This window comes from Taeniopygia guttata, chromosome 1 (genome assembly GCF_048771995.1).
Source record: "Taeniopygia guttata chromosome 1, bTaeGut7.mat, whole genome shotgun sequence".
NCBI lineage: Eukaryota > Metazoa > Chordata > Aves > Passeriformes > Estrildidae > Taeniopygia > Taeniopygia guttata.
Genome location: NC_133024.1, coordinates 16582239 through 16610043, shown reverse-complemented (window position 1 = coordinate 16610043; position 27805 = coordinate 16582239). Strand labels below are relative to the sequence as shown.

At 40.1% G+C, this 27805-nt stretch overlaps 2 protein-coding genes and 1 long non-coding RNA gene across 12 annotated transcripts in view; 2 read left to right on the top strand and 1 right to left on the bottom strand.

Moving 5' to 3' along the window:
* LOC140682298 (uncharacterized) overlaps positions 1-19459 on the top strand; it is a 57594-nt gene extending 38135 nt beyond the window's left edge. The window contains exons 3-4 of the long non-coding RNA XR_012053836.1: positions 16618-17151; positions 18168-19459. This is a non-coding gene — a long non-coding RNA (uncharacterized lncRNA). The remainder of the gene's footprint in view (positions 1-16617; positions 17152-18167) is intronic.
* PROS1 (protein S) lies at positions 106-21506 on the bottom strand. Of its 4 annotated transcripts, none has more exons than XM_030263938.4 (15): positions 21120-21506; positions 17529-17686; positions 17085-17109; positions 16647-16733; positions 15519-15641; positions 15266-15388; positions 13667-13792; positions 11492-11613; positions 9722-9840; positions 8117-8306; positions 7285-7452; positions 6149-6317; positions 5546-5694; positions 4629-4842; positions 106-2448 (listed from the first exon to the last, which is right to left on the bottom strand). In XM_030263938.4, the coding sequence occupies exons 1-15, from the start codon at positions 21178-21180 to the stop codon at positions 2303-2305; spliced, it is 1980 nt and encodes a 659-aa protein (XP_030119798.4). In that variant the 5' UTR covers positions 21181-21506; the 3' UTR covers positions 106-2302. The 4 variants fall into 4 exon arrangements, 3 of the variants coding, with proteins under 3 accessions (XP_030119798.4, XP_072780117.1, XP_002190185.6); XM_072924016.1 differs by lacking the exon at positions 21120-21506 and adding an exon at positions 20833-21111; XM_002190149.7 differs by lacking the exon at positions 21120-21506 and adding an exon at positions 20857-21111.
* Positions 21507-21700: 194 nt separating this feature from the next.
* The window catches only part of ARL13B (ARF like GTPase 13B), a 33542-nt gene continuing 27437 nt past the window's right edge, over positions 21701-27805 (top strand). For 6 of the 7 annotated variants that reach the window (XM_072924031.1, XM_072924035.1, XM_072924022.1 and 3 more), the window contains exons 1-3: positions 21701-21924; positions 24471-24651; positions 26126-26196. In XM_072924031.1, coding sequence (XP_072780132.1) covers positions 24593-24651; positions 26126-26196 — 130 coding nt within the window. In that variant the 5' untranslated portion in view covers positions 21701-21924; positions 24471-24592. Of the gene's footprint in view, positions 21925-24470; positions 24652-26125; positions 26197-27805 lie in introns of those variants that run through there. The other variant, XM_041713718.2, reaches the window with a different exon arrangement.

Sequence of the window (27805 nt, the reverse complement as noted above, 5' to 3'; positions counted from 1 at the left end):
TCTTTTCTTTGATGCTGAAGATGATCACAATCTCCTGAGTAAAGGCATTAGACCACTAGAACAAGCCTTGTACAGCAAATATGAACAAAAATATGCAAATACAACTTAAAATGAAAAGAAACTTGCAAATGCTGCTTTATTTAATTCTTACATTAGGGAGGCACTTTTACATTAAAAAAGAAGTGCAGAGGTTTCATTATTGACTACAAAACCCTAAAATATTATTCCATGAAAACAAAGAGAAATTGCGTCTGTGTGACAAAGTGATTGGTTTTTCCTTTCATTTCTATACAATTTATTACATTTAAACAAACAAACCCTAAAAATATCTCTAGAAAACAACAGCAAAAAACCTTTTATTCTGTTCCTGCAGGCCAGAAGCACTTAGAACATTGACGACACTTTGCTTTGTGTTCCTCATCTCTTATTTTCTGTGCTTGTTGTATGAGGCAGTCTGACCCAGGGGCTTCCCAAGATTAATGGGTGCCACAGAGATATCATAAACAAAGTGATCATGTTTTTATTTGATGTCAAAGTCTCAATTCAGCTCTGCCTTGCATGCAAAACCTGCTTGTTTCAGTCAAGATATTCTCCAACTAAGACCTGCAGGCAGAGTGTGTGTGGTGGTATGGTGGAAAAGCACGGAAGGGTGACTGCAGGAAAGGATTTCCCCTCCGTGGAGTCAGAATTCCAAGCTTGTTTTCCATGCCATCCTAGAAGAGTGACCTTGTATTAAAGGCAATGAGCCCCTGATTGGCAGCTTCTTGCTGGGACCAAATCCTGCATTGCACTACCCAAGTGGGAAATGAAGTTACCAGTAAATTTCAGCCAAAGCAATAATAACACTGAGAGATAGGCTCAGACTCTGCACTAACCCTTGCATTTAACACTGGAAGAAACCTCCCTGATGTCACTCAGAATATCCCTGGAGAAAGGCAGTCCTCCAAATTAATATTGTCACAATCCACCCTTCTGGACATCAACTTCCACTTCAGTGTCTCAAGTGAAGACAGCAGAGCTGGGGTCAGCAATGCTGGCAGATAAATGTCTCTGTGCTGGATGCATGAGAGGATATATTTATACCTCACAGCAATTCTCTTGCTGTTTATTTGGTTTGGGGTTAACAAAACCACCAGGTGAGCTGCACAGGGAGGCTTCTGGTGGTGTGAAAATGAGCTTGGAAGTGGAAAGAACACTCAAAGGATGTTAAAGAAATATTGGAAATGCTCAAAATCAGCACACCTGAGGAAAGCAATACTTTTCTAATTACCTGTTGGTTTATTAAAGTTGGCTGAGCAGAATGTGGCTTTACATTCTGAGGTTACTGGCAAAATTCAAGCTTTCAGTGGCAGCAGGGCTCACAAATAAATCTGTTCTGGAGCTCTCTGAAGGCAAGGTTACCCTAAATAAAGGGAATATGATGGATCATCAGACTGTGCTTATGTTGAGCAGTGCTAGATTTGATGGAAGAAGTATTTGCTGCAATTCCTTGGTTTTACTCAGCAAATTCCAGTTTGATGTCCTGTGATGCAGAGCTCCTTCCTTCAGGCCATTTCCTCTGTTTTTCAAAATTGCTTGGGGTGTATTTTACCCCACTTTGAAAGTAAATGACCTGACCTGATCAAGAACTCTTTTCAAACTCTAAAGCTGGGTTCTAAAGACAGACAAATTAAAGCTGGTCCAAATACATAACCAAAGCTGTTTTCAAAAACTGAGCTCCTTAAAGAAACACTTCCATTTTGAAGTTGCTTTACCACCATGGATACAACCTGTAAACATATTCACAGAGAGTTTGGGCTATAGATTCCAGGATATTTTTTTCCTTTATCAAAAGCACATATTACAAAACCTGTAGAGATTTTTCTTTGCATGTTATGCTTGAAAAAGTTGAGTAAGTCTGGTTTCATTTAGATTATAATACATTAAAATTATTTGCAACTTGTAACTTTGTGCTGATATATGAAATAGAAGATGTAAAATTCTTTCTAAACAGAAATTCCTAAACTTTCTCTCCAAGCTAAATATGTCAAAGGACATAGCATGAACATGAAAGATAAATCTAGCTTTAAGATTTCCCACTGATATATAAAAGAATGTTTTACAGAATTTTGATCTTGATTGTTTCTTTCCAGCTGAACAGAGAGGGTTCTTTCCCTCCATTCTGTCTTAAAAGGGAGAAAACCATGCTGCTGCTTATTTCCCTGGCACACCTTGCATGAAATAATGCAAGCTCCATTATGGCATGAGACTAATTATGCAAATTACATCTGAAAGGAAAAAAGTTAAATTAAGATCTGAACAGTTACTGCATGATCCGTGGGCACGAGTGAGATCTGATGTCGTTGTGTTTGGAAATGGCTTCATCCAGATCCAGCTGTCTGCTGTTGACCTTCACCTCCATGCAGCCATTATAAAAAGCAGTCACTGGTGTAGCACCCAGAGGAACATCTGCACAGAAACACATTCAGTTCATGAGGCCAAGGCGTGCAAATTTCTATGGATTTTTCAGATCATTCAAAACATGCAGAATACTCCACTCCCCATCCTTTATTTAGCCATGGGAAAAAAGGAGCAATTTGGCAGGAAACGCTTGAGTTCTTCTCCCTTTTCTTTAAGATCAAGTCAGCAAAGCTGAGAAAGGCCAGTAAAATGTTAAATATGCACTAGAAGACTGTTCCCATCCAGAAAATGAACTCCAGGAATGTTTTCCATAGTAGCTTTTCCTGTATTAGCAACAAGAGTTTGTTTCCTGGAGCCCACTGTTCTTGTCCTGAGCTACAAACAGCTGTTTCTGGGCTTAGAGGTCACACAAAGAACTGTGCTGCTTTTGCCAGGAAGCTACTCTAGATTCAAATCTGCAGCTTCTCACTTGGGGCACCCCTGGGAACTTCACACATTTTCCTGCTTCCTCACTGCTGCTTCCAAGTGAGTTCTCTGTGAAAGATCACTTTATCTGCTGCTCGTTTAGGTATTGTTTGGTTTAGGGCAGCAGAAGATTGTGGTTTTGCTTCCAGGAAACATTAAGTTAAGCACAAAATCAAGCAGGCATTGCTCTCAAGTCTTAGGGTACAACTGGCTTCTTACAAGGTAGACCTAAGGGATGCAAGAACCTTCAGCAATGAAGGTTGATTAAGAAAATGAGGGTGATTAGAAGCTGATCTCAAAAGCACCCTCTCTTTTTTCAGGTGTTAATCACCCTATCTCTCCTTAGGAGATAGATTTGGTTATCTTAGGAATCAGAAATGCTGTTTTCTCATTATTTTATTGTGCTGTAAACTGAGGTATTGCACAGAGTCCCGTATAATTGTTCCCTTGTGTTTTTTTCTCCCAGTGAAGGAAACACTGCTATTACAGAACCATGGAAGTTTCATTTAACCTGCACTGGTTGTGCTGAAATAACAGGGGAGTACTCCCACCACTGTTACCAGTTTGTAGAAAGTGGTATAAAAAATGGGGACTTATGGTCTTCATGAAATGGATGGGGTTTTTGAATACAGAGGCTTGTTTTTGGGGAAATTTGTTTTACTGTGTTAATTTGCATGTTTAAGATAGCTTTTAAAACTTAAATCAGAGATGATAGAAAACTGAGATTAAGGAGTGGCAAGTAACTAATACTTGCTTCTTATCTCTTTGGGATGCCTGAATAGTGCAGAGCTCTTCATTCTCAATATGTTGATTTCTCTGTGGCTGGCAGTGTACTAAAAAAGAATCATTGAAGCATCACAAAGATGAAGAGGCCCAAGAAATGACTGGAATCTTAGTTACTGTGGCTCTGTTAAACTGCTGACTCACCTCTACTAAGTAAATACTGACTCATTCCTTGTCAATTCAAGACATGACAGTGAAATTTTTAGCATTTTCGTAGGAATTGTGATTCATTCTCCATAAAATAATAATAGTATTATTATTTTATATTATTATCATTATTCAGAAAAGCTCTAGAAGTAGCAACACTGCAACCATGGCACATTTCCTCCAGCAATTTTCAAGTTTTAATTCAGGTTTTGACCATTTCTCACCTGGGGCAATGCTATCTTTCCTTTTGATTCAGCCTGAAGTCAAACTATTTACACAGAAGTATGTGCACACTTCCTGGACAAAATAATCCTTGGGATAAGGATAATGTTGACAATGTTGACAATATTAACTTGAAGCTTGCTTTTAACAAAATATTTTCTGTTTTAACACATTCTCTGTCTCATAAAGATTGCCAGTCATCTCTTGCTCAGAGTTTCATTGTTGAAACCATATTCCTGACTTTTCCTTCTGCACTTCTGACACGCGGATTATGTACAAATGTCTGCTTTTTGTAAATTTTTGATGCAGTTCCTCAATGGTGCCAGGTGGTGGCATTTCAGAAACATGCAATGCTCACCCAACTCAAAAATCAAGACATTTTCCAAATTCAAACCTCTAGAGACCCATGTCTTTATGTCGAAATAATGCTACTGTTAAAAAGCTGTCTGCCTCCAAAGCTGAAATGACTGGAGGAAACAAGAGGTACTTGAGGGGAAAAATCTTTTTTTTTTTTTTCTCTTTAATAATTGTAGGCTTTTCCTAGCATGGGTAAGGCTGAATACAATCAGGCTTGTAGAAATAATGAAATTAATGAAAATAACAGGCCTCACCTGGCAGGCCACCCAGGTAGGTGACAACATTTGCCATCATTGCTTGATGCAGAGTTGAGAGTTGCTCAGAATTGCTTCTGTCTGTGTGTGAATCAACAGCCAATTCAAGCTCCTGTTTGGTCACTAGAAGTCCAACCTGCACTTTTTTGGGGGTGCATAACTTCTTTGATTCCAGCTGTGCAACAATAATGTTCCCAATGGTCACAGTGATTTTCTAGATGGAAGAATGGTAGATCACCAAAGATGTCACATGTTACTTTAATAAATCATTATACTTTGTTCATTATACTTTTTATTTGCAAGTAGAAGGAAATATTAAATACTGGTACCTTGAGCTGGAAAAACTTATGTGTAACCATCACTTCTGATGATGAATGCCATTCTTATAAGTGAAAATGTTTTACAGTGAACAACTTTGGCTACAGTTCTGAGGTGACATTCTGTTTCACCTACAGTTTTAAAGGCACCCAAGTGTTCACTACAGGTTCTTAATTTGGGAAAAAGCCTGGAGTAGCCATGGTGTATAATTAAGCTCTAGCTTCAGATGGCATGTAGAGGGATATAAATGGAAAATTAAGGACAACAAAATCTGTTAATAATTTGGAACTAACATGATGCCCTTACTGTATACTCTGCTCTCATAGCTCCCTTTCTGCTCTGTGCATTTGGAAGGAAAGGTTAAAGACAACATGATGGAATGGATCTGAGTTCAGACTGACACAATGGAATTTCCCTGGCATGAGTGATTAGTGCTTAGTCACTGCTGCAGCAATCATTAATAGACAGATATTTTCTGCACATTATTATCCAATCTAATTTTCAAAATATTGAGGCTACCAGCTCTACTGCAAGTGTGTGAGTAACTTTTTTTAGTTTGATTTTTCACCTGGCAGCTGCTAGGAGAATTGTAAGATCACCTGTGAGTCAGAGGAGTTAGAGCCCACTATGGACAATGCAAGAGGCACTGTTCCATTAGAAACCAAGGCAAACATAACACCAGTGTCTGTGGATGGCCGAATAGTCAGAGTCACATTTATTAACCAATCTTCAGCACTGTCAAGATTATCTGTTTTAAAGAGAATAATTGAAATTAGTAAATTCACTTGCTGATGAAAAATTAATATGGGGTTAAAAATTAGTATTTAAATCTCCTCCCTGCTGTGGAAAAATTAGTGCTAATTTTTGAACTTATAGACAGAACTATAATTCTAAAGAAACCCAAGCAAATAAAACAACAACAACAACAAAAAACCCAACTAGCTTTTAATCCTGGATTTGCAGTAGTGGCCAACCTTTGCAAATAAACTTCTGAATGCAAAACACTCCAGAAACTGAACAGATGACACTACTGTGATCAGAATCCTCATTCAAGTAGATTCATATCAGAAGTTAAGGGAATCACTGGTGGATGCAGAAGTGCATAGCATAGTTTGCATGCCTTTTTTTATTTTCTTTCTTTTAAAATTTCATCAATTCCATCACCAGTGCAACAAAAAACAAAGGGATAGAAAAATACTTACTATAGTTTATCTGGAATGCTGCCATTCCAGTGCCAGGGTAGAAGGATCCTCTCTCCACTTCTACAAAACAGTGTTTGCTTTCTTTTTCTTGAATAACTTCATTTACTCCTGAATGTCCCTGGTTCATCAAGTTCCAGGCCCGGATACAACCATCCAGACGAGGGTTAATCTACAGCAGAATGACAGCACTGGGGGTTTGAGTCCAAAGTTGGTTTTAAAATGTTAATAATGAGTCATTCTTTTCCATATCAGCTTATTTCTATGTAGTCAATACCAGTCTTATCAATGCTATAGGTTACAGCAGTGATACTGGGAGAAAACCAAGTGGCAGGCATTTGGTACCTCAGAATTCAAGAGGTATTTATGGTTTAGCATTTCCCACTTTGCTGCCAGCGATCTGGACAAAATAATATTGCTTCAATTTTTAAAGCTTGTGTTGTGACCTAGACAAAAGGACAGCATACTTTCTGTAGATGAAAGAAAGTGATCACTAGCAATGCTCCTTGTTCAAAGTTTTATCTTGCAGAAATTTCTGCAATTGTTTTCTGTTGGATAAAGGGATGTTATTTTTTTCTCTGCTTTGCTTTTGAGTAAAACTGATTTTGAAAATTTATTAAAAAAAAAAATCTAAACTCTCTGTTGCGATTGCCAATTAGTTTGAAGGCTCCTGGATTGTAAAGAAGACAGTTGCAACAACATGACTGTAGCCATTCTTGAGTCTGTGAGATTGAAAGAATCAGGGTCTTGTCCAGCCTGGGTTGTTGTAAAAACTGCCTGCACAGCAAATACTGCACTTATTTAGAGCTTAGCAAAAGCCAGGACCAGGACATGAATCACCCTGAAATGCACTCTCAGCAGCAGCAGTGGTGGTGATTTAGGGATTCTTAAAGCCATATTAGGAAACAGGCTACAGAATCCTCAAAGATGAGACCAGAAGTGCTGTGTTTTTACAAGTGAAGTCTTACTGAAGGCAGACTGAAATGCTCCACACATGTTTATTCTCAAAACAGTGGTTTAATAACCACATTTTCATTTTCTAAATGGGTTTCATGCCAGGCTTGCTTCTTCTGTGACTCCCAGGAATACAAAACTGAACAGAGCATGATCAATCAATATTAGTGTTATTGTTTAATTACCTGTTTAACAAGAGCACCACCCACTCTGCGAGGTAATCCTGCAATGTACACCTTGGTTTCCAAGAAACCCTGGGATTGTTTAAACAGAGTTCCTGGGCTGTTAATACTCATCACAGCCTCTTTAGCTATTTTTACACTGATGCTGTGTTCTAATTCTTCAACTGATATCTGGAATAAAATACAAATAATTATATATACACACATACAAAAATGTAGAATATATTAAATATTAATTACATGAGCCCTACGAAGCATGACTAATGTTTCTTTAAATATCTACCTTGTCTAAGATATCTAAACAGGTTATCTAAAAGTTTTAGTGCAGTCACTACTTAAATTGTATTTAAACTCAATGCAGGACGGCTGCACATACCTAGGGACATTCACAGAATTAAAAATTTGGTGTGGTCTATAGACTGTGTAAGTGAGAAAGGCTTTTCATCTCAGCTATGAAGGCTTGAAAAGCGAGAAGAATTTTTGGTCTAGCAGATGTAAAACGTGTTCTAAACACAAAGTATCCAATAACTGTGCACTTGACCATGCAATTACAGTTTTGAATATCCTGCCACTTTCCTTTTCATGTTTAAAATTAATAATTGCTCTGTTGACAGCTAGAGGTAATTATCTTTTCCTTGATTGTTAAAAGGTAGCAGAATTTCCTGATGCAAGGCATTCCTGTGCATTTCTTGGTTGGCTTTTAAATCTGGCATTCAAGTGCATCATTTAAAGCCTTTTAGTAGTTTAGTTTAGATCAGCTTCTCCCTACTTTATTTATCAGCATCTTCTCACAGCGAGTAAAATGAAGGGAATGGGAGAAGAAAATCCAACTTACTATATGCCACAGTCCATCATTAATGGCCTTGCCTCCACTGGTGACTTTTGTTCCAAACTCATTCTTGAATTGAATCTCAATCTTTCCATCCCTAAGAGCAAGCAAGATCCATGCTGAGTTGTCCAGAGATTCTGCATACAGGATCAACCCCTCTGCGTCGTATGTCCGGAAATCAAACTCTGCTGTAAATCTGAGTTGTGAAGAAGGAATCTTAATAAGAACACAAGAAAAGTGAAATATTGTACAGCCTAGGATAACTCATTAGCAGGTCAGAGAAAGGTTCATAGATAATAACTTGTGGTGTCTCTGTATCTGAGCAGTTGTGATTTTTTTGCACGGTTAGTCAAAAGCATAATGTAACATAAGCCTTGTTCACTCAAATCCAGTGGGAAGTTTTCAGGTTAACACCCTGACCTGGGACTTGAAAGAACCTTGGTGCAGTTCCCAAATACTTGTAAAGGATATCCCAGTCCCCTGAGTAAGAAGAGAGATGTAATATTCCTACTGCATTTTGTAGGGATGCAATGCAGACAAAATAGAAGATCTATGATGTGCTTCAGTACAGCTGGGTTGCCAAATGTTGTCCTGAAAGAATTATAACCTAGAAATTCGCTCTGGCTTTCGTATGCCATTCTCTCATTTGAGGATTTGTTGGCTGGATCTAGGTTGAGTATGTGTAGCAGAATGAGGATTTACAGAGTAGTGGAAGAGAGGAGAGTAGAAGTAGAGTAAAAAACAGTCTTTGGGACTAGACAAAACAGAGTAAGGTTGAAAGGAGAAAGCAAAGCATTTGGAAGCTGGGGTTTGCCAAGGCAGCTGTAACTCAGAGCCGTCGCTGTCCCTCGCTGTGCTGCTCTGTGTCCCCTAGATGGGGCTGTCCCTCACCAGACGCACCCAAACCCGCTCTGTATTTACAGCAGGCTTCAACCATTTATCATCTCTGAAAGCTCTTCCAGGACAGCATTAGTGCCCGGTCAACTTGGAACAGCGGCAGAGGGCAGAGTTCTCAGTATTTATGTCCATCTGTACGGTTCTGAGGCTCTGGGGATCACCAGCTGCTGCTGCTGCTGTTACCTTCCAGGGGTTTGGTCACTAAGTCAGGGAACGCTGCAATTTTGGTTGCTGCAGCAAAGAGGTCCAAGAGCAATAAAGGGATCAGTGCCAAGGGCAATCGCTCTGACAGCTGTAAAGAAAATCATCCAGCTGGTGCCCTAGACAAGGTACTGTGCTCTGCGGGTGTCCTTGGGACACTCTGTGTGTGAAAGGAAGCCCAGGGAGGGGCATGGGGGCAGTGGCCCAATTTTGTTCTTCAGCAGGATGAGCAGAGCATATCCCAGCAGCAACATCCAAGCTAAAGCCATTCCCATGTATAATTGGAAGTTCTACTGTAACTATTTTTATAAAACTTCTGAATTTTATGTTGATAATTCTGAAGGTCTTCCTGTTTATTTATTCGTTCATCATATAAAGGTATCTTATCCAAGGGGGAGATGGTGATAAAATTCAGGCATGCAATGCATTCTTCCTAAAAGAAGAATTTCTTCTCTCAGAAAACGAAGGGAATAATCATTCCAATGCATACTTTTATCAATAGCAAATGCTTACCTTGTGACATTTGGCAGTTTGAACTTTAAGTGGAGAACAGGTGCTCCTGTAAATTGCTCTGCCAGGTAAAGTAGTTGATAATTCTTTTCAAGATTCAGATGGATACACTCAGTAACAGACTGAAAATGGTAGAGAAAAAAAGCTGCAAATGCATTGTGATAGCTTATGAAGCAACTCCTGTTGTTGCCTGCTAGCCTTTTCTATTTTTAAAGTAATGGATTACCTCTGGGTTTTTTGGTTTTTTTTAAACTTGAATACCTGTGTACAAATGAAATGATGTGGTTTTGCTTTTGCTTGAAACATCCATTATTTAAACTGCTGGAGGATAATCCAGGTTGACACAGTTCTGGTGGACTGAAACTAATATTTAAATATTTAGTTTTTGAATTAAGAATTCCAGTCTTCCATCAGGCACTTTTCTTTCACCAGGGATATGTAACACCCACCTTCTAGGGAACTACCAAGCTCCGTTATTAAAGTTCTGCAGAACCTAAACCTGCTCAGGTGTTAGAAGGGAACAGACCAGAGCTGTGCATTGGGAAGACTGTGTTAAAGAGAAATTAAAGAATCACAGTGCTTATGGACAAGTAGAAGTCTCATAGTCTCTTTGATCAAATTAGAATCCCTCAAAACATTCTGTGACTGTCTTCTACTCTGACTTTTTTATTCCTGATGTAGCAGTTCCATAAAATGTACAGGTGTTCTTGAATTTTATGGCTACTTCATTTTATGGCAGCTGGTGTCAGTAGTCTTTAGATTGAATATATTTTCAGCTGACTGAACTTTTTTTCCCCAATTAAAAGCATGAAACTAACTCCCAGATAGAGAATTAATTGCTGTTGAACAACAGTACTGAAAGTAAGAGCATCTTCCAGCCTCATTACATCTCACCATTTCAAGGATGAGCAAAATAAAATAGAATGACTGCCAAATGCTGTTCATTAAATTTCAGAAAGTACAAAGAAGACCTAAAATACAGATCCTGGAACTTGTGTCAGATCTTGGAACTGCAGTTTAAGCCAGATTTTGTTATACTCTGTTAGACATGTTTTATTGTTGTTAGAAGTGTTTTATTGTTGGCAATTATCTGAGCTCACTTCACATGACATCTCAGACTGCTTGAACTTTTCAAAGTATACAGATAACCACATACAAAAAAATCCTTGGACTTCAATTCTTCAATCCCAGTTCTCTGGAGTTTCAAACTTTCTGCTCCTAAGAAGTGCAAATTTTCAAACTGATCAAGAGCAGCCTATTTTGGCTGCAAGATGTTCTCCAATTGGCAAGTATTACTGAGTGCTTTTCCTTAAGCTATGGCAGATGAGAACTGTGGAAAACAATCCAGGGTTATTTTTCAATCCAAACAGAGTAATTCTGAAAAAGTGAGCGAAAACTTTTACACAGCCTAAGGAAAACTTGGGAACATATGGACAAAAGGAACATTCTGTCTCTGAGTGGGCTGAACAGGAATTATTGGTTTCATAGGAGAAAGCTGAGGCGTATTTTGGAAGCAGCAGGGAATAAAGATGCCTGGCTAAAGCAAGTTGCTTTTGACAGGACTCCTGTAAATGAGCATGCATGAACTGAATGGCATCCAAATCCCTGCTGCTTTGTGAGCCAAACCATAGAGCAGAATCCTCAGCATTTTCGCAGGAATTTTTAATCTGTTCTCAAATAGTTTCCTAGTTTCCTTAATCTAAGGTAACCTCTCATCAAGAAATACCAAACTTTGTGATTTTCCACATGGAATTTTACATAGCACAGTTTTACCTCACAATTCTTCATGTCCTTAGAGAGCTTGAACCCTTTTTTGCCATCACAATAGCAGCTGTAACTTCCTGGTGAGTTCACACAGAGTTGAGCACAAATATTTTCAGCACATTCATCAATATCTAGGGGAAATTAGAGCAGACATAAGATTTTTTTTCATGGTACAGACTGAAAGCTAACATCAATTAATGAAATAATGGATAAGAGAGGTTCTCTGGAATAACATGAATCCAAAAGGTGTTTTAGCAATCTGATAGAGGCCTGGAGTGCAGAGCTGGAGACAATTTGGTCTGATTTCTGAGGTACAAGGTGGCTGAATAGTAAAAGACCTCATAAATTGCTACCACAGATGGCACAAATCCCATTTTGGGTCAGATCTCTCCCTTTCCTTGTAAGACACAATGAGACCTCAGGTCATTAAAAGTATATAAGGCAAATATGTGAAGAAAGAATGTGCTTTATTAATATAAACCCCAAATTATCTCAGGTCAAAATACCTTTTAAAATAACATACAATAATGTTATAATGCCTAAGGTTCAGACAGCATCTACTTGTGGAGAAGAACAGTCTGATTTGAGCTGTGATTTAAGCTAAATCAATAAAAGAATTTCATTTTTTATTTAGTAGGTTGTGTAAAATAAGTAATTTAGAATTGAAAGGCTGTTTAAACAGACAATGTAAATTTTACATTTCTAATATAGAAACAAAATCTCTCCTTGACAAGAGACTCCAATGAGGGTGATTTGGGCTTCAGATTAAAGCAACTGCAACATTTATTCTGAAACAAATAGCCCTTCTAGTGGGAAGAAAAATTTTGTACCAATGCATGCATTTAAATCTGGGGGGTTTTAGGACTAAAATACTTTTTATTTTTGCTGTTGTTTGGAGGAAGAGAGATAAGGAAAAAGATAACAAACCCTTCTGTTCTTCAGTTTAATAGTATCTGTCATCATAGAGATAGCTGTGCATAAATGTATGTAAATTCAATTTTCCTAATAAGCATAATTGAGTTTAGCCACCTACAAGCACTACGACAATGAAAAGCTCATGTCATTTAATATTTCTGTAAGGCTACATTCCTGTCAGGCTGCACAATCCTGTCCTTAGACAGGATTTGGTGACTCATTTAATGTGGTTACAACAGGGTCTAAAAGCTTAGCAGCATAATCCTCCTGCTAGGGAGGAAAGACTTTCCCCACTGGAATGTCATCATCTTGCAACCTCCTGAATCCATGTCCCAGTAGAAATACAACACTTACATGGGTTGCATCAAATTGAATTTATCTGAAGGAAACCTTAGGAGGAGTAAAAATTAATTACTGTGAGATTTTTCTCACTTTGGTGCATGCAGGGACAGAAAATTGTCAGTGTTTTAAAATCCCATAGTAACTGGACAAAGAGCTGACACCTGGATATGTAAACACCGCCACTGTACAGAGCATTGTCACAAAAGACCTGCAGGAAAAGCCATGGAGCAGAAGATTCATGGCCACCAGGAAGCTGCTTTTGTGTCCTTTTGAGTAGTAATACAAGGCAGCTTTTAAAATACAAACCAGTCACTGATAGATTTTCCTAAACCTGACAGTGTAGAAGATTCCTCTTTGTTGTAGAACTCTAAGAGAACTCTTTAATATCTGTTTACAGATTAATTTAATTAATTTAATTTTAATTTCTGATGTGCAGTAAACAGAAACTTTAACAAGCACAGAGAAATAGAACATATTCCAAGACAAATATGCAAACACTTTCAACACTGGATAAGTTATGGTCTTTGTATGAGTGGCTTCTTGCTACTTCACTGGTAGCCATCAATACTTTTCAACTTTGCTATAATCTTTACAGAACTTTGGAAATTTTTAGTTCCAGATTGTCATTTCAGGAAAGATTCTTTTGAAGCAGCTCCTTTTATTCACAGTTCTTTCTCTGGATATTTAGGAATAGTTTTATTTGACATTTGAGGTCTTTATAAAAAAAATTTTAAAAAAATCTTTAGAGAACTGTCATGCTGTCATGTAATACAGCCTGACAACAATTAATTTAATAAAGAATATGAAGATTCAGAAATGCACCAGTAGATGATGAGCTGAGTTTTGTATAGCAGTGGAATAAAAAAAGAAAAGGGAAGGGGGAAGATGAAAGACATGAAAAAGGATGAGCTGGGGACAAAGACCCACCTTCACAGTTCTTGGAAGTTGAATTATACATGTAGCCTTCTGGACACTGACACTCATATTTCCCCTGGGTGTTTTTACAGATGGCTGTCCCACAGATGTTTGGATGTAGCACACATTCATTTATATCTAGAAACACAAATAAGTTACTAAAAAACAACTCCCACTCTTGCACACCATTTTTCTTTCCAACTTTATCCAACACTGAGTGAGGCTGGCAGAAAGATTTTCAGAGGGCTGTAAAAGACACTTCTGCATGCCTCCAGTGAAAAAATTCTCTGCCTGCCTCTCTTTCCCATCCCTTCATGCCTTCTGTGGTTAACAGGGAAAGGGATGCATGTCTAGGAAGGCAGAGAGAGAAACAGGCTACAGATATCCCACAAACTAAACCAGACTGCCTAGTAAAATTCCATCTTAGAAAAGACAGCCAGAAAGACAAGAGATAATCCAATCAGAGGTTCTTCCATGCTACAATCAATTCATGTCAGTTTTCTTTTAATTGGCTATGCTGAGAGGTATTCAAGTCCCTCACTGTCTCTCTCTATCCCTCAAACCATTTTAGCGTCTATCTTCTGTCTTGTCTCCAATTTGTCAATGTCATTTTCCCAATGTAGATGTGGCAATGGGATTTGGGGTATAGTATCAATCTTACTAAGTGTCTTTGAGCGAGAAAAATATCAGATCCCTTGTCATACTTCACTCCCACTCGTGAATGCAGGGATCATTCTAGTTTTCCCTGTGGTTTTATATTAGTTTAGATATATATATATATATATACTAGTTTTATCTTTGATTATGTTTTTACCACATTTTCCAGTATCTTTCCAAGAATTACAGAAGTTCTAACCAATTTATCTGCTTGCCCTTTTTCATAAACCCACAGTCTTCTGCCATTCTGGCATATCTTTGGACAAAAAGAAATTACCTGACATCATCCAAAACTGTTGTTCCATTAAAATGGAATGAAGTTGTAGTTTTTTCTAAAAATGCAGTAAGAACTGCTAATTATGCCAATACACAATCTTTATTTGGAATGTAATTAAGCTTGTAGGTTGTGGCCAACAGCAGACACAAGCATGTACAGAAAAAAAAAATATGCTGGGTGAATCAAAGAAAAAAAATCTTTCTCTCCATTAAGAGATGTTTTGGCTTCATTAATAGTTTCTTCTCCAATGAACTTCAAACTGCAGAAAGAGCAGCATGGCTAATTAGGAGTGATTTAGCCTAAATAAGTTTTTACCAGAGGGAATTTCCATGGTAACAATATAAGCTATTTTATCACTTTAGATTCTTGTTTCAGGGTGCTTAAAGGATATGTGAAACTGGTGAGAGACCAAAACAAGCTTTATGTAGCTCCAGTAATGAACCAGAATCTCACCTATAGTTGCTCCCTCTTTCTTTCCTTACTTCTTGATCTGGTTCATTATTTGTCTGCCCAAATGCCTGCAGTGTGTGAGGAATGAGCAGCCAAATTAAACCAGAGCTGGATCTTTCAGAGGCAATGCAAGAGCATTTATGGAACTACTGGATCACACCCTTCCCTCCCTCTGGTCAGCAGGCACTGTGCTGGCAGGGAAGGAGGTTCCCCTGAAGTCTCCCTACCTCCACAGTCCCTTTTGTTGGAATGCATGAAGTAGCCATCTTCACACAGGCAACGGAAGCTCCCAGGGAAATTGGAACAGCGTTGGCTGCAACCTCCATTGAAGTCTTCACATTCATTTATATCTATAAAGAAAAGGGAATCAATCTCTCTGCTGAGAGGAAGGCACCAATTGACCAGCTGCAGATACTATTCAATAGTAGAAACGTAACTGTGCTTCTGAGAAGCAACATGCCATGAAATTGAGGACTGTACCTTCCTCACAGTTCTCTCCTCTCCATCCTGCTTTACAGACACAGGTATACTTGGCTTGTCCATCTATGCAATCCTTATATCCATCTTTATGGCATGGCAGGGGGCTGCACTGGTTTGAAATTTCTGTAGAATGGAAAACATGGAAAATCCTTGTTATTTGGGGTTATTTCTCCTCAAAAATCACTTTAGTGTTTCTTCTTCTCTTCCTACAGGTCATGAAATAGAAAAGGTCTTGATGTATAACATGAAGGACCCCCACAACAATCTTGCTACTCATTCTTTCAACAAGAATTTTTTAAGTGAGTAAGAACAGACAAAGCTACCAGTACTTTGTCAGGCAGAAAACAACTAGAAGACAAATTACTTAGTAAAATAATCCCTGCAAGATGTGACCAGACTTGATATTATTTAAAACATGTATTCATGTTTTTAAAGAACAGCGCTCTGCCCCCTATCATACTATCACAAGTTTCACTAGAAAGATCAAAGTTTCAAGAATTCAAGATTAGAGAGTTGAGTTTCTCTGTTCCAGAGTGGTCAGACAGAGAAACTGATAATTTATTGCACTATTACAAACTGATCTGGAAAACATGTTCAGCCATGACTGTGTGCAGTGTAATTATTACTGATTTTTTTGCCTTCCATTGCTTTCAATGATAAAAACAGAGTCAGGTGTTTAAGTATTCTTATTCAAAATAACTGGAAGTTTCTTTGATATAACCAGGCTGTAGGAGGTTTAGAGAGATGTTTCAACTGTGGTAGTAGGAAATATGGTAAAAATGGCTTGCTATAAATTTAGTAGAAAGAACACAATTCATACTGGACCTGTGAATGTATAGGCATAAAAATCAAAAATATGAGAAACATCCCAAGTTTCATGCTTTGTGACCTTTTGTTTGGAATTAATGACTGTGTTTCAGATAATATTTTGATGATTTTGTTTTGTTTTGTTTTTGAATTTTTGAAAAAGCTGCTTTCTCGGGAAATGCTCTGTCTCACCTCACATTTTTTTTTAGTCAATTTCTTGTTTTGATTATTGAGTTTGCCTGAGTTAAACCATTTTTTGTCTCTTTTTGTGTCCCTGTGAACTGCTTTTTAGGCACTGTGTGTTCCAGCATCAGCACTTACCCTTGACACAAGCTCTCAGGTCAGCTGGAGAGTCTGGAGTGACTGCAGCCACCCTGAACACCCCTGCTCGATGGGAGGCAAGGCAGCCTGCAAATGCAAAGCCACACAATCAGCTCAGGGTCCAAGCAACTCATTCATACTGAAATTACACCACTTGCTGCATGGCATCTTCAAAGAGCCTCTTCTCACAGCCTGAATTGCAAAACTGGTCTGGGCATGTTAAGGACAGCTGATGACAGCCCAACCTTCAGAGTGCCTCTGTGAGGATCTCAGCACACAAGACATTCTCTGCACTATAATCAGCATGGAAATCATCCCAGTGCTAGGAGCAGAAAAATTAAACCAGTATTACCCAAATGAGAGCATCACTGAATCATACACTACAGTTGTTTAGTTTGGTTTTTTTTTCTTTTGTTTTGTTTTTTTTTTTGTACTTACCTAAATATTTGGGATAAAAATATTCCTGCAGAAAGAAAAGAAAAATAAAGGCTAAGAAAAATTTCAGGTAGGTAAAATGACAGCAAAATACATCACTGAATATATTCTGAATTCTATTGGTATTATAACTACAAAAGAAGAAAAAGTTACTTTGAGTCACAGAATATAAGCCTGGTTTTCTATATGAATGTAGTTTGGGCTAAAGCAGATTATTTAATACACACAAGACTCAGTGGAGAGATTAAAATACTGCACTGAGTTGGACACTTGCAAAATGAAGGCAATGCAAATGAATTGGGTATCAAAATTACTTTGAAAATTTGCCTCTTGAAATGGGAGGATCTTGCCCAGTGTTGTATTTGGGAGCTGTGAATTCCATGTGCTTCTGTCCTTCCCTCTGCAAAGAACTACTATCTATGTCATAGATACTCATAAAATACTTACAGTTTCAGGATTATTTTCAAAGATTTCCCTGGCTTCTTCCCTATTGCATAATTCTTCAATGCATTCCCTTTCTAGATTTCCCTTCTTGCTTTCTTCCATGAAAGAGTTTGCTCGGCGTTTCCTCAGCAGGAACTGAGAGGCATACTGCTGGGATAAAACTTGGGAGAAACAAAGCAACTCTGTTATTATTTATCTCTTTTTTGCAACAGCTGAAAAATGCTGTGAACACTGAGCAAATATGAGAATTTAACACAAAATTCTGAATTAAACACTTAGTCAAGAGTTGATGTTTGCTATTGTTTTGAAAAATGTGAGCAAGAAATCCTAGGATTCTTTATGTGGGAGCTGTTTCTCATTAAAAAATCCTTAATCTCTGCTATTTATCCCTAATAGCATCCATGCCAGAAGCATAATTTATAACTCATACTCAGGACAAGATTTTTGTTTTAGATTATGGTTATTACAAAGTGATATATGTAAGCAGCAAGTAGATAAAAAAGGCTGATTATATTATTGGTTTCAGTGATCTGCAAGTAAATATTCTGACCCTATTAAATTTATGTGAGAGCAAAATTATGTCTTACAAATTCAGGCTACCTGTTTATATGTAATTAACATAAATATCATTTTATTTTTCAGAACAGTGAAGAACAAGACAAAGGTGAGAATGCTATCCTGGGAATACCAAGGTGGACAATCTATAAATACATCCACATTTTACATGGTAAAACAATCCCAGCCAGCTTTTATGTTTCAGGTCCAGCATAAGTCATTACTCAATTTTCATGTATCTGGTAATTGTCATTTTAGTGACTTTTAACAAGTGGTGAACACTGAGAAACGGCACTAAAAATGAAAGATGTCTGCTTCAATGTTCTTTGCAGAGCACACAACACTCCAGGAAAAAGCCTCTAAATTAGACTGCCTGGTTTAATTTTTGGATATAGCTTGTGATCAAGAGAAAAATGGATGAGCACAGCTGGAAGAAGTCCAGCTGGTTGGGTTAAAGAGTGAAGATGACAGATGTTAACTGGAGAGCACCGAACTTCTACATCTGCCCTGCTTTCCTCAGCCTCTGCACAACTGAACCTGTCAGAGCTGCCCAGCTGTGGGAGGGCTGTGACACCCACAGTGCACATCAGGTGTGCACATATTCATTGCACAGAAAAGAGCCATTCAAGCTCACAAAGTCCATCCAATACTGCCTGTGACAATTCCACAAAGCCAGAGCACCTTCACGAGCCACACCAGCAGGCCAAGTGCCAGAGAAGAGCTCCCAGTTTCTCTGCACTAACAGGAAAGTAAAAAATTAAGGAAGCTGACTAGAAAGAGCAGCTAATGAGGCCCAGAGCTTGAAAGGAGACAGATTTAACATTTAACTAAAACCACACAATCCTAAACACATTAAAGGTCTCTACTAAGTGACAGGGAACATTCTGAAGTGCTGCAACGTTGGGTAGTGAATGACCTGAAGAAACCTTTGTGTTACAGCCTCCTGAGTGAATCTGACATGGGTTGAGCCTGTAACTACAAACTAATCTATTTGCTTTCCTTCTGGAAAACTAATCATCCTGGTAAGGCAGTAAATAAGATTTCCTGAGCATAAGGTTTATGTACAGCCCACCTCCAAGGTTTTCCAGCACACCTCTATCTCAGAGAACAACAAGCACGTTGCTTAGAAATGAAAGAAGTTCAATTAATTAAACTAAATGCTTTATTTCTTGCTAATAAGTAAGATGCAGAAAGACCATCTGTCCTGAGGCAAAAGCAGTGACAATAGAAATAGGAAAATTGTGTATTATAGCTGCTGGGTTTATTTCCATGGGAGATTTCTACCCCCACAATGATGTTGACTTTTAGGTACATCATTATCATTTTCCCACGGTTTTACAGCAAATAAAAGACAAGAAATTTTCAGTTGTGTACAAGCAGATGTAACACTTTCTACTTCATGTTTTCAGTACAGTGGGGCAATGGGAACAAGTCTTTTCCCCGACATCAGAGCAGTTTATCCTTCTCCTAAGCTGATTTCCTATAACTTCTGACATTAAATAAAGCACATAGCTCAGAGCAAATTCCATTTTTTTAGTGCAAATATTTCAATCCCCATGCACAGAATTAGCAGTGTATCTATTCGTCTGTGTTTTAATTACAAAGATTATGATAGGACCTTTATTAAAAATAAAAAACCCTGGCTGCTGCTACTGCTGCCAGTCTGATTACAAGAAACTCCAGCCCATTTCTGACCCTGCCAAATCAAGTTAACCCTTAATGCACTCGGGCTGCTTCACGTGGTGATAACTGAAGCCTTGTGCAACTCCAGAGCATAACAATTCCCACAGCTGGTGTACAGCCACTGTGTAGTGAATGCTTATAAAGCATATAAAAGTGATGCTACTAAAAAAGAGAAAAAAATATGTGGGAGAGGATGAGATTCCGTGGTTTCTTACAGATGTTCTGTCATGCAGATGCAACCATAAACGTGCTTTAAGTGGGCCACTTAAACATAACTTAGAGCTGCTTACCCAAGACACCAGCCAAGGAAAGCAGCTGAATAAAGCTGAATAAAAAGTGACACCATGGTAGGAAGTGGCACAATCTTGTTTGCACAGCTATGTAACTCCAGTCACATGAGTATCCTGAAAAGCTCCTCAGTGACATTATGCAGCCAACAAAATAAAGTTGGCCACTAATATTTACCTGCACCTTCTTCAAAATGCATCCATATCCTGATATTTGACCATATCCAAATGCACTGAGGCTTGCAGAGGCAACTTTATGATAATTGAACTGTATGAGCTGCATTATTAAGCTGTTTTCTCTTCTTCCCCTGCCCTGCCATTCCAGAAATCCCTGGCACTGTTCAGAGCCAGGCATAGGAAACGGGATAATATGGACCACAGATTTTGGGTGAGCAGGAGAGCCGATTTCCTGCTATTAAGAAAAATAGCAAGGTATGAAGTGCAGAAAATAAATGGAACCAAGAAAAGATCATCATGAAATATTTATTGGAAGGTTTATTTTTAGGACCTGTTAAAAACGTTACAAACTGAACTTTCATCTTTTGATACTGCTCCCTTCCCAAGTCAGATATCCCAGTACCTTGCAGAATAGTAAACATCCAGTTTCTGCTCTGCCAGTTTAATCATTAGTAAAACAGGTCAGAAACAGGCTTACTCTGAGCTGCAATTCTGCCTGTTTCAGCTACACTGTCTTCTTTCACTATTAAGCTCAAACACTTTTGTGTCGAAGAGAGAATACTTTGTGGTTTTTTGATCCGTACGTGAGAGCAAGTAGCTCTTACCTAGCCTGAGAGGTCTGAACTTACAAAAAGGGTCTGTGCCGCTTGCCTGGGCTGCGCAATAAAGCCGCATTTCCAAGCACACCGCGATCTCCCGAGGCTGTTCTTGCAAGGGAACCGCGCTCCCTGTGCAGAGACACTCCCGCGGAGCGGCGCACAGCCCCGAGCCCCGGCCGGGCCGGCCCGCACCAACCGCTCCGAGCCCCGGCAGAGCCGCGGGGCTGCCCCGCACGGCCCCGAGCCCCAGGACACGGCCCCGCCGTCCCCCCGCCCCGCCTCGCCTCACTCACAGGTCGCCGCCTCGGCCAGGGCGATGGCCAGCGCCAGCAGCGGGAGGCACCGCGGCCCCATCGCTACCGGGGCACCGGGACTGCGCGGCCGCTGCTCCGCGGGGCCGGGCGAGGCAGCGGGGGCGGGAGGGAGGGGCGGCGGCGCGGCGGGGGAGGCTGGGCCGCGTCCGGGCAACGCTGCCCTGCGGGAGCGTCACCAGGGCGCCGCGGACAGCGCCGCGGGGACGCGGGCGGGTCGCGCCCGGCCCGCCCCGCGGAGGCGGCGGCCGCACGGGCGGGCTCGGCGCGCATCCCCGGAGGGAGCGGAGGGCGCACACCGGGCGGGGCCCCGCGGCGGCGGGGCAGGGCGGGCGGGCATTGCCCACAGCCCTCGCGGCCGCGGGGTCGCGCCCCGGCGCTCGCTCCCGCACGGCGCCGGGCGGGGGGACCGGCGGCGCGGATCCTCGCCGCTGATTGGCTGATCCTCCGCCGGCGCCGGGCGAGCCACCCCTTTCTATTGGTCGGCCGCGGTCCCACCTCTTGGCGTGTGCGTGCGCGCCATTAAGTGTGTCCCGTGCCGGCCGCCGTCGGCCGTCTCCGTGGTGACGGGCTCGGTGTGGCGGCCCCGCGGCCGCGGAGCTCCCGGCGCGGCCCGGCCCGGCCCGGCCCGAGCAGCGCCTCAGCGGGAGCGGCCGAGCGCAGCCCGGAGCTCACGCCGCTCCCCGCCGGCCGCCGCCGCCGTGGCGGGGCCGGGCCGGGCCGTGCGTGGCGGAGCGCTCCGGGCTGCGCGCAGCCGTTGAGCTGCGGGGCCTCGGCGGAGGCAGCGGTGAGCGGGGCGGGGAAGGGCCCGGGGGACCCGGCAGCCTGAGGGCCGACTCCTCACACCGCGTCAGAGCGGCTTTTACAGAAAGCGCTGGGCTTATAAACTAAAAAAGCGCTGCCACAGTGGGCGAGAGGAGCAAGGCACACATGCGGGATTTTAGAGCTGCTGCTCTCTTGGAAAGGAAGGTTGGGAAGGTGGCCGGAAAGCGCAGAAAGGCTCTCTTGAACTGCGGGACTTGTAGTGACAACTCTCTACAGAAAATATTTTTTATATACAGACTATCTTTGTGAACTGTCACAAAATTGCTCTTGAGCCTATATATGGCTCGGAACATTCAGATGGGATTCAAGAGATGAAGAGAATTTATTCAAAAGTGAAAAGCAAAGAGCAACTATGCACTAGCACAAGAATCTTGTTTAAATACAAAACCATAAAAGGAGGTGAGCAGGAATTAACTAATTAGATCAAAATTAGATGGTCCTAAAGCTGTTCTGCACAAAGATTGGAGTGTTTTGTGCTTTCAGAACACCACAGTTGTTTCATCTTATTTAGCACTCAACTACAATTTTGGCAGAGAGGATGGTATTCACACATTTTTGCTGCTCAGTCATTTGGTTTGCTGTTCAAAATATAACACAGTAAAGTGCCCCAATATAATTGACATCCAGACAAGGAAGGGAGTTAAATAATTAAATTGTGTAAGGAGGGTCAGCTCTAAATGATTTGTTTAGCTGTGTTTCCAAAAATGTGAAAGCTTGATGTGACTGAAATGAATTCTGTATTGTAAAAGCCTCTAGTGAAGGTGTTGTACTAAATGTATTTTCCTGAATGATGTGCAGGCTTCACTGCTATGTTTGACAGGTTTCTGGGCTTGTTGGTTTTGTTTGACCTCAACAAGCCAACAGATGTAATATCTGGAACAGGTTTGGGATGTTGTTAGTGCAACCTATAAAACACCTGACACATATTCTGTACATATTTCAGAGACCCAGTCTCTCCAAGCTGGCAGAGCAGAATGGGATTTGTCTCCCTACCATAACATTTTCAGCAGTGTTGAATGTCCTTTCCTCCTAGAGTGTTTTGTTTCTGTAAATTTTGATCTAATTTGTCAATTCCTGCTCACCCCCTTTTATGGTTTTGTATTTAAACAAGATTCTTGTGCTAGGGCATAGTTGCTCTCTGCTTTTCACTCTTGAATAAGTTCTCTTCATCTCTCGAATCCCATCTGAATGCCCTGAGCCATATATAGGCTCAAGAGCAATTCTGTGACAGTTTGCAAAGATAGTCTGTATAAAAATGGATGGGAATTGTTCTGTGGAGGTGCTCAGGCACTGAAAATGTTACATTTATGTTATTTGACACAATTACAATGGCACATTTTGTTCACTGAGCTGTTACATTTTGTTTTCTAGAAATCTGTGTAGCTCTGTTCTCAAAGTGGGCTTTGTTCAAACTTGCTCGTGGGTTGAGGCAGCACAGCCCACCGCATGTGGGGTTGTCTTTTTTTTTTTTTTTTATGATTTTGTATTCTTCAGAGCTTAATTTTAATACTTGTAACAGTTGTAATCATCTTGCTCTTCTTAGGAACTTCTTTACTCTTCATACATTCAGCTCTCCCATGGAGAAGCTATTCTCAGGCTCTTGAGGCTAATGGAATATAAATGTTTAAAGAGTATCTATTGTCTGTGCTTTCGATGAAACCTGACCTGTTTCTGACACTGAATGACAGCAGACTCATGCAAAGGCATCCTTGAAAATCAGCTTCATAAGATTAGGAGTTCAGTTCCTACCTCTGTAAATTATCTAAACCATCACAGTTGATCAGGATTGTTATAATCTTTAATTATTTACTTTTTGGCATTATTTAAAATTACCTTTGTTTTAGGTTAGTTATAATTTAAAATATGAAGGGAATTTTGAGATACAAGCTTTAGGTGACCTGTTATGGTAATTCTCAAAAAGAGAAATATTCTGCTTCTGTCTGCTTGCAGAGTGGAAAGTGGAATTGTGGGATGATGGAAGTACTTGGTACTTCTATTTAATTTAGTGACAATTGCTAGATATCATTGCCAGTTCCTCAAAATACTCACTAGAGAGCCAGTTTCATTGCTCTGGGATTCTTTTGTGCAAAAGAACTTGACAGTGAAATGAATGCACTTAGCAGGTAGGGATGTTCTTTGTTTGCTTTTAATGCCTTATCCTGTTATGTTCTTGTAAGTCTTACTCATGCTTGAAATTGGTCCTTATCCTCTGTCAGTCAGCAGGGCTGTGGGATGTGCTGGTGAGACAAGCACTGACATTTTGTAGCTGCATGTGTCTTGCTCCTCCAACTTGCAGGTTTGCTTCTGTGTAGTGCCCTGGCACTATTATTTAGGATAAGTAGTGTGTGGTGGCTGCCCAGATCTGTAAGAGGGGGTGGATGAAGTGTGTGAGGAGGGAAAAAGGAAAGATAACAAGACTGAACATAACACTCTGGAAATGAGGCTGCTGCCTTCTTTCTACAGAGTGCCTATCTAATTTTTTTTTTTGTCCCTTTTTTTTCTTTCTAGGAGTGGCAAGACAAGACCTTGGCTCTGAAGTCTGACGTCTCTCTGCCAGTCTCCTTGGGTTGCTCTGGCCTGCCCACATAATTGCTGTAGTTTTGGTGGCTCTGGATGGCTGGTGAAGAGGGATGTTCAATCTAATGGCCAATTGCTGCAGCTGGTTGAAACGGTGGAGGGAACCTGTCAGGTAAACATGGGAAAGTATTTTACATTTCTCACCTTCCTAAACTGAATTTTATTCATTGTTTCATATTTGGTCATGTCCAACCTCTCACCCACCAGCACCTCCAAGTTCTTTCTCCAAGGGGCTTTTCTCCACGTGCTGATATCCTGACCCAGCACCTTGTACTTGGTCTTACTAAATGTCCTGATATTCCCATGGGCCACTTCTTGAGCTTGTGCAGTTGCCTCTGGGTGGCTTCACATCCTTCAGGTTTGTCAGCCTCATCACTCAACTTCAAACTTGCTTTTGTCTCATTAATGGAGATATTCAATAGCTGGTCCCAGTACGGACCTCTGAGGGCACTGCCGGTCACTGGTGTCCACTGGGACTCCAAGCTGTCACCGCTACCCTTGGGCTGTGACTGTCACAGCAGTTCCTTACCTACCTACCAGTCCATCCACTGAACCCATCTCTCCAATTTGGACAGAAGTCATGATAAATTTTATCTGTAATCCTTCCTTTGTCCACTGCTCTGGTCACTCCATCACAGAAAGCTTCTAAGCTGCTCAAAGTAAAGTTTGTTTGGTTTTTACCTTACTCTTCCAGCTTCTGCATTTTGAGATTCTAAAGTATAATTTAATATTTGGGTTCTCTTCTCAGAGGTTTCTTGTTCTTCTGAAAGAACTTGTATAAGTTATACTTCATGTTTGATACTATTACAGTTTGAAGTCTGCAAATAACAATGTTTTTTTTTAAATTCCTTCACTTAAGGGGGCATAAAATTGAGCAAATTGATTTGACCGGTGAGTCTTTGTGTATGGGAGGAATGACTGAGGTATGCACACATAAATATGCTTTCCCTGTGGCTTTAAAAATCCTATCCTGGGAAAAATATTAACCTGTATACCAGTTTGCTAATAAATTGTGCATTCCTAGCCCACTGGTTTGCACATTTACAGTCTAGAAGCAAAGGCATGCTAAGTCCCACATATGTCCAGCATCTGGTGCTGTCTGCACAAGTCAGAACAACACCACACTCTGTATGGTGTTGTTCTGACACACTGATGGAGACAGAAATAATTTTCTAATACAGAAAAAACTTTGAGGCGGAGAGATGGTAAAAATACAGGGGCATGGAACTGCAGTTACAGAAACTGTTAAAGGGACCATAACCACACCAAATAAAATTTAGAGTACTGTGAAATTAAACTGCAGCAGGCAAGTATCAGTTGAAAGCAGAATCATTGTCTCATGTGAAACTTAGACCATGATACGAGACTTTTCATTTCCTACCTTGTTCTGCTGTTCTGTCTAGTCAGATGATTGGACATGTTAAACACCAGACACACAATGGTAACAGTGCCTTGGTATTCTGATACTTCTTGTTTCTGTTTGGTGGTAAATTTACTGTGCATGTGTTTAAAATAAAGGTTAAATTATGTGTAGCTAGAGGAAAAAAAAATTAAATATCTTTCTGTTTTCTTTTCTCCTTATGGAGGAAGGTGACACTAATAATGGTGGGTCTTGATAATGCTGGAAAAACTGCTACAGTCCGAGGAATTCAAGGAGGTAAGTGATTAATTTATCATCCAAACAGAGCACTGAGAGTATCATTCCTAATTTTCAAAAATTTAAATCTGAAAGTATTGTTTCATCTCTTAATGTATCTCTCCCTCCCATATTGTTGAAAGAAAACATTGGTGGTTGTACCATCCAAATATCACATATATCACATCTTAATAAAAACGTTACAATAAAAACATTACAAAATATACAATCAGTGGACTGGATTGTTTTCTCTTTTTTCCCTGTGTGCATGTGCTTAAGTTGCTTTCAGGTGACCATTCCAGTAATGTGCATACAGCAGTAAAATTTATATAAAAATCAGTGCTGTAAGTATATATAAGGTCTAAAAGAAGGAAATTGGTATGTATAATATTAAGGATGGTTCTAGTGTTGCATATTTTTTATCACTATTTATTGTCAGAAAATTATGATAAATAAAATTGCCACTAAGAGACCACTTGATTTTGAAGGGTATTTCACCCTGGCACATGCAAGCAGGATATAATTTGAGATAAAACTTACAAAACCAAAAATTCTGGGTTTTATTTCCCCCACTTGAGGGATTGTCTTTCTAAATAACTTTCATCTTGTGCAAGAACAAGGGTTTGCTTGTAGTGTAGAGTAGTGTTTTGGCAGACTTGGAGACTCCACCTCAAGTTTGTTTACTTGTGTTATGTAAGTTCACAGACTTGCAAAAGCACAAATAAAATTATGAGCATTCTCTCCTATTCCTCCATCTTTGCCCTAAAAACAGGAGTGTTTCATAATTTAGCCTTCCATTCTTTGTGAAAACCCCACCTTTAATATCTTTACTATCTGAATGTAACAGTTATTTCTAAAAGTCCTATTTTTCAGGGGAAAAAAATGAGATAAAGGTGTGTATTTCTAAAGGGAAAGTCAAGGAAAAGATAGTTCTGATTTCCTTGAGTGTTCCCCAGGGCTTAAATGTCCTGAATGCCCATCTTGGCTATTTTAAGGGTAGGAGCCGAAGGTGGTGGGGATTCAGTTTCTGCACTGCTCTTCAGAGCTCAGTGCTTTTAGCCAGGCCTTCATTTTTTTCCTCTCAACAAGCTGAATTTTCCATGTTTCTCCTGCCTTGTGCTCCCCAGCTGCATAAAACAGATCCAATTATCTCAGCCCTGCAGGCACAGCTTAGCAGTGTGAGAGGAGTCCAGGCTTTCTTTGCCCTCAGGAAAGGGAGACAGAAAGCAAAAGTATTAAATAGAAATCTATAATTTTTTGCATATTGCATGGAAAATTAGAAAAAAGCAGCAAATAAAAAGAAGCAAAAAAACGAAAGTTAAAACCTGGCCTCGAATAAATGGAATCAAATAGTTTACATCTCAGAAGAACATGGTTTCAGTCATTTTGTCTCAGCCCTTGGTCTGAACTTCTGAAGCTCTTTTGGCAACCATGAAGGATAAAAAAATAAATTGGCAGAGCACAAGGATTCCCAGGTCATAGTGCATTAACTGTTTTGGTTGTTTTCCTTCTAAAAGTTGAGTTAGTACCATGGAAATTAGTGGAAGTGAAAATGCAGCACAGTAACCACCACTGCAATGGAACTGTGGTGTGAAATATTAAAATCTGCCTTTTGGGCCCCTCTCTTTTA

What these genes read in the sequence shown, in the direction of transcription:
- PROS1 (XM_072924016.1), bottom strand. Translation starts at nt 20,902, where the DNA reads ATGCGGCTTTATTGCGCAGCCCAGGCAAGCGGCACAGACCCTTTTTGT. An exon ending in TTGAAAATAATCCTGAAACT is followed by an intron (nt 17,110 to 17,528) that starts GTAAGTATTTTA and finishes TTCTTTCTGCAG; the next exon opens with GAATATTTTTATCCCAAATA. An exon ending in AGGAGAGAACTGTGAGGAAG is followed by an intron (nt 15,389 to 15,518) that starts GTACAGTCCTCA and finishes TTTTCTTTATAG; the next exon opens with ATATAAATGAATGTGAAGAC.